The 4,225-nt window shown below is 41.8% G+C and overlaps 1 protein-coding gene across 1 annotated transcript; it reads right to left on the bottom strand.

The window, feature by feature from the left end:
* Window positions 1-951: 951 nt before the first annotated feature.
* Window positions 952-3,593, bottom strand: LOC135471033 (uncharacterized). The gene is made up of 2 exons (XM_064750081.1): window positions 3,456-3,593; window positions 952-2,694 (listed from the first exon to the last, which is right to left on the bottom strand). The coding sequence occupies exons 1-2, from the start codon at window positions 3,591-3,593 to the stop codon at window positions 952-954; spliced, it is 1,881 nt and encodes a 626-aa protein (XP_064606151.1).
* Between the last annotated feature and the right edge of the window lie 632 nt (window positions 3,594-4,225).

Genomic DNA, 4,225 nt, shown 5'->3' with positions numbered 1-4,225 from the left:
CAATGGCGTGAAGGACAACAAAACCTACTGTATATTGTAGAACAAAGTTCGGGCGATGTTCTAGTCCAATGGGTAAGCATTGAAAGCGCCTTTTTAAGGCCTCAAAGGTTTGTTCAATGATTACACGATTTCTGCACAGGGAAGAATTAAAACGTTCTTCAGGTCTGTTTTGGGGATGAAGTGAAGAAGTCATAAGAAAAGGCCGACATGGATAACCGGAATCGCCAAGAAGGAAGCCATCAATTTCTCCTGTAGGGTAGAAAGATAATATGTCCTGATTTTCTGGTCATTTATATTTTTAATATTAATTTTGTTCGTAAGAGAAAGTTATTAATTAATATAGTTAAATGAGTTTTCCTAATGACCGGCCTACAATAGATCATTGTGGAGGGCTGGCTAAATTATCATGGTTACCTGGTGGCCTTTTTTGTGAGATACATCTTTAGTTTTACTTGTTTTATTTTGTGTGTATATATTTACATGCATATATATATATATATATATATATATATATATATATATATATATATATATATATATATATATATATATATAGGGGAGACTGGGGACCGATGGGCCACTTTTAACACATTTGACGAAAATTCCCATGTTCTTTGGAAGAGCAGGCATAACATTGGTTGTACTTGTTTGAGTATTATTGCTGCTTGCAATGAAGGTCAGTTTGGGTACCTATCTTTAACACTGGCATTCACAGAGGAGTTTTTATATCATGGTGCTTGGTGACCCATGGGTCCCCGAGGTAGGGGACCTGTGGTCCACCCAACGGGGTCCCCTGGGCCATGGCCGTAAGCTACAAAATCTGAACAAACACCTTCAAATATCATCTCAAACTTTATTGCAACACCATGCTGGTAATATATTTAAGATTTGGGACCTGAACAAGTCCGGTACGGCACTGTCCTTACTCTCACGTCCAAATATAAAATACCATTACTCTATGTTGTAACCATCAAAATTGACATTGAACTGGATTATTCCTTGGAGGCGTTTGGTGGTCTGTTTGATTGGGACGGGCAGAACTCCCAAAACTGAATCCGACTCAACTGAACTAATGTCTTCGACCAAGGGTTCAACAAACGCAAATGCCGTTGTGTGCCTCGTTGAACGCCGGAGAAATTGGACTTCATAGTCGCCATCCCTATCTTTTGGCTGCTTGATAACACCAATATAGTGGACAACTCTAGATTTTCTGGCGTATTTAACGAGGACATAGTCACCAGGATCAGGGTCCTTTTCCTGAAACACAATGTCCGAGTCATCCGACTGCTCTGGCGAACTGCTGTCATAAGAGTCCATGCTTTCAGTTTCAGTTTCCTCGTCATCTTCAAATAAGCCCCTGGAAACTTTTTTCCCTGTTTTCGGGGTCTTTTCGGCTATAATTCGTTCCCGTTCTGGTGTGTCCGTGATAATTGTGCTTTTTGCTCTTTTTCGAGAATTTGTCCTCTTCCGTTCTGGAGCTTTGGGGAACGGTCGAATCATCTCCGGAGAAAGTGTCCCCTGCCCGACATCAGTGGTGAGAGAATGGGGTTGAACAGTTTTGGTTGACTGAGAGTTGGTTGCTGGTTCTAACTGGGCGCTGGTTGAAGGTTCCGGTTTATCGCTGGTTGAGGGTTGTGGCTCGTTTGTTTGCTGACTTTGATCTTGCATTGGTCGGTCAGTAGGAGCAGCTGATAGAAATACCTCATCTGGAAATATATCCTTGTTTACTGGATATATCCCAGACCTGTTGAAACCTGCAATTATGTTAGAAGGCGTGAATGCTTTGTAGTAGGCCTGTGCGCTAAGGGAAGCAACGTCATAGATGGTTATGGCTCTACCGGGGTGACTTAACATCCTATCATTACAGGCTGAGCTATAATAGCGTTTGAATGGCCCGTAGACACTCACATCTAAGGGCTGCAACTTATGGCTGCAATGTGGTGGAAATGCCAGGATGATCAGTCCATTGTCCCTTGCTAGGTCAATTGTGTCAATCCCAAGGTGGCTCTCATGATTGTCCATTACGAGTAATGCAGGGTGGTCCTTAGAAACATTCATATGCTTGATGAAGTGTCTCAAAACTTCAGGGAAAAGATTACTGTTCATCCACCCTGAAGGATTTGCCAACCCAAGACTGCCGTTTGGTGCTTCGTTCAGCATGTGATTTTTGAAGTTCACTCGTGGGAATACATATACGGGCGGAAGAGAAGTGCCAACTGCATTCACACAGCAACACATGGTCACCAACACGCCTCTTTCCGCGGAAGATATCTGACCGACCTGCTTTAAGCATTTCTGGGAAATAACCTTTGTGGTATCGGCTACAGTTTTCACTCCCGTTTCATCGAGATTCCACAGTCGATGTGGTTCTAGTTTAAAGTTCGGTCGAGAAAGAATGTCTTGGTACTGTTCAAAGAAAACGTTTACGTTTTGTCGATTGAAAGCGGTTGCTCTCGCTATGCTTGTTGCTTCTGGCGTTCGAAGACTGAGCTCAGGATTCCTTTTTATCAAACCATAGAACCAATCCTGGCCTGCTTCTTGGTTCGTATCCCATTGCGCAGGGTAAGTGTTGAGGTTTGCCTTCGCATATTGCCAGGCCAGCTTCCTTGTCTGCTTAACTGAAAGTCCATGGAACATTTTTGAGCACTTGATAATGTAATCTGCTAGGGCTCGCTCTTGTTCCAGTGTGAATACCTGGAAAGAAAGAGTGAAACGATTACACCACTTGACAATAATCCAGTAATTACTGGTATATCAAGATTGCAATATTTTGACGACTGTACTGATTATCTGAAGGAGAAAAATGAATTTTACACCACAATTAAATTACATGAGTCATCATTTATACTTATTACGTCATTAAACTCTAATGCAAATACCTGTGTTGTTACGTGTGTTTTCTTGCAATTGAGTGTGGATCCTTGCTCTCGTGATACACGTGCATCCCTTAGATAACGAGCCAATGTTGTTCTACTCAGGCCTAGATCTCTGGCAACAGCCCTAACTGGCCTTTTGTGGTCTAGAATTTCAACAACGGCGCTCTTCATCGTCTCAGCGGAGAAGAGACCGCGCTCTGTCTTTCTTTCCTTCTTTCGGGGCATTCTCAGGACAAGTGTGCATCAATCTGAAAGATAGAACTGCAATTATAAATCTGTTACCTGCCATGAGCAGCTTTAATATTTTTCTTACCCAAATTAATGATGTGGGGTCCAATGGGCCACCGGTCCATGGGACCCCGTAACAAGTGGACCATTGGTCCCCAAGACACACTTCGCAACCATGGCAACTTCTGAGAAAAAATCACGAGGCAGATTTACACAACACATGTACCACTCACAAGATGCCTCAAATCTACAATCTAGGCCATACCCAGAAAGAGTCATATAACTTATATGTTCTTGCTGTTCAACTTTTCCAAAATAAGGTTAAATTACATGAAAATGCAAAAAACTAACCTTCAGCTCCAGTGTCCTTCCGGTGCAGTCAAATGATCTGAAAACAATATGGCTGAAGGGGTCAAACAAGGTTGACTTGGGGATGATGGGATAGATGTCACTGGTACATTGCTTCAAAAAGGAAGAGGGGTGGTCCATGGGTCCCGGTGGCCCATCAGTCCCCAGTCTCCCCTATATATGTTTGCTTGCCCAATAAGTATTTACACCTGATTAAAACTGGTGGCATAGACCAGAGGCTCTAAAAGTTCTGCTGTCATGGGCAGACCCAGCTCATGAAGCATTACAACTTCTATAACAAAAGGGGAGAAGATAGGGTTAAATATGTTAAGATGTTTAAAGTTCATTAAGTTTTAAAATGAATTTAACAGTGGTATGCTCAAATCTTAACACTTACACATGTTAATATGTGTCTATTCGCTACGATACAAACAAGTTGCCATGCTTACGTAAAGGGAACGATTGTTTAATTTATTCAAATTAAACAGCTTAATCATTTAATCGAAATAATGCTTATTTAAATTTAATTTTATCGTTTTATTTGTGTTGTTGTTGTCTTATCTGCTAAGTCATAAATTTCCCTCTTCACTTGTCCTGCCTCATTCACCTGCTGGAAATGGCATGTAGCGGTCACTCTTTGTTACTTTTCTCGCATATCATTCTGCTGTTGACCTTGATATATTAAAACTGTCCCCTGTCAATAAATAAACAGCGCCGGTCGCCAGAAGCGGAGAGATAGTTGAAAAGGGGAGAGGGGTGTAACTCTTAGGGTA

Source organism: Liolophura sinensis, chromosome 7, assembly GCF_032854445.1.
Source record: "Liolophura sinensis isolate JHLJ2023 chromosome 7, CUHK_Ljap_v2, whole genome shotgun sequence".
NCBI lineage: Eukaryota > Metazoa > Mollusca > Polyplacophora > Chitonida > Chitonidae > Liolophura > Liolophura sinensis.
The sequence above is the reverse complement of the archived record's forward strand: the minus strand, read 5'-3'. Positions and strand labels throughout refer to the sequence as shown.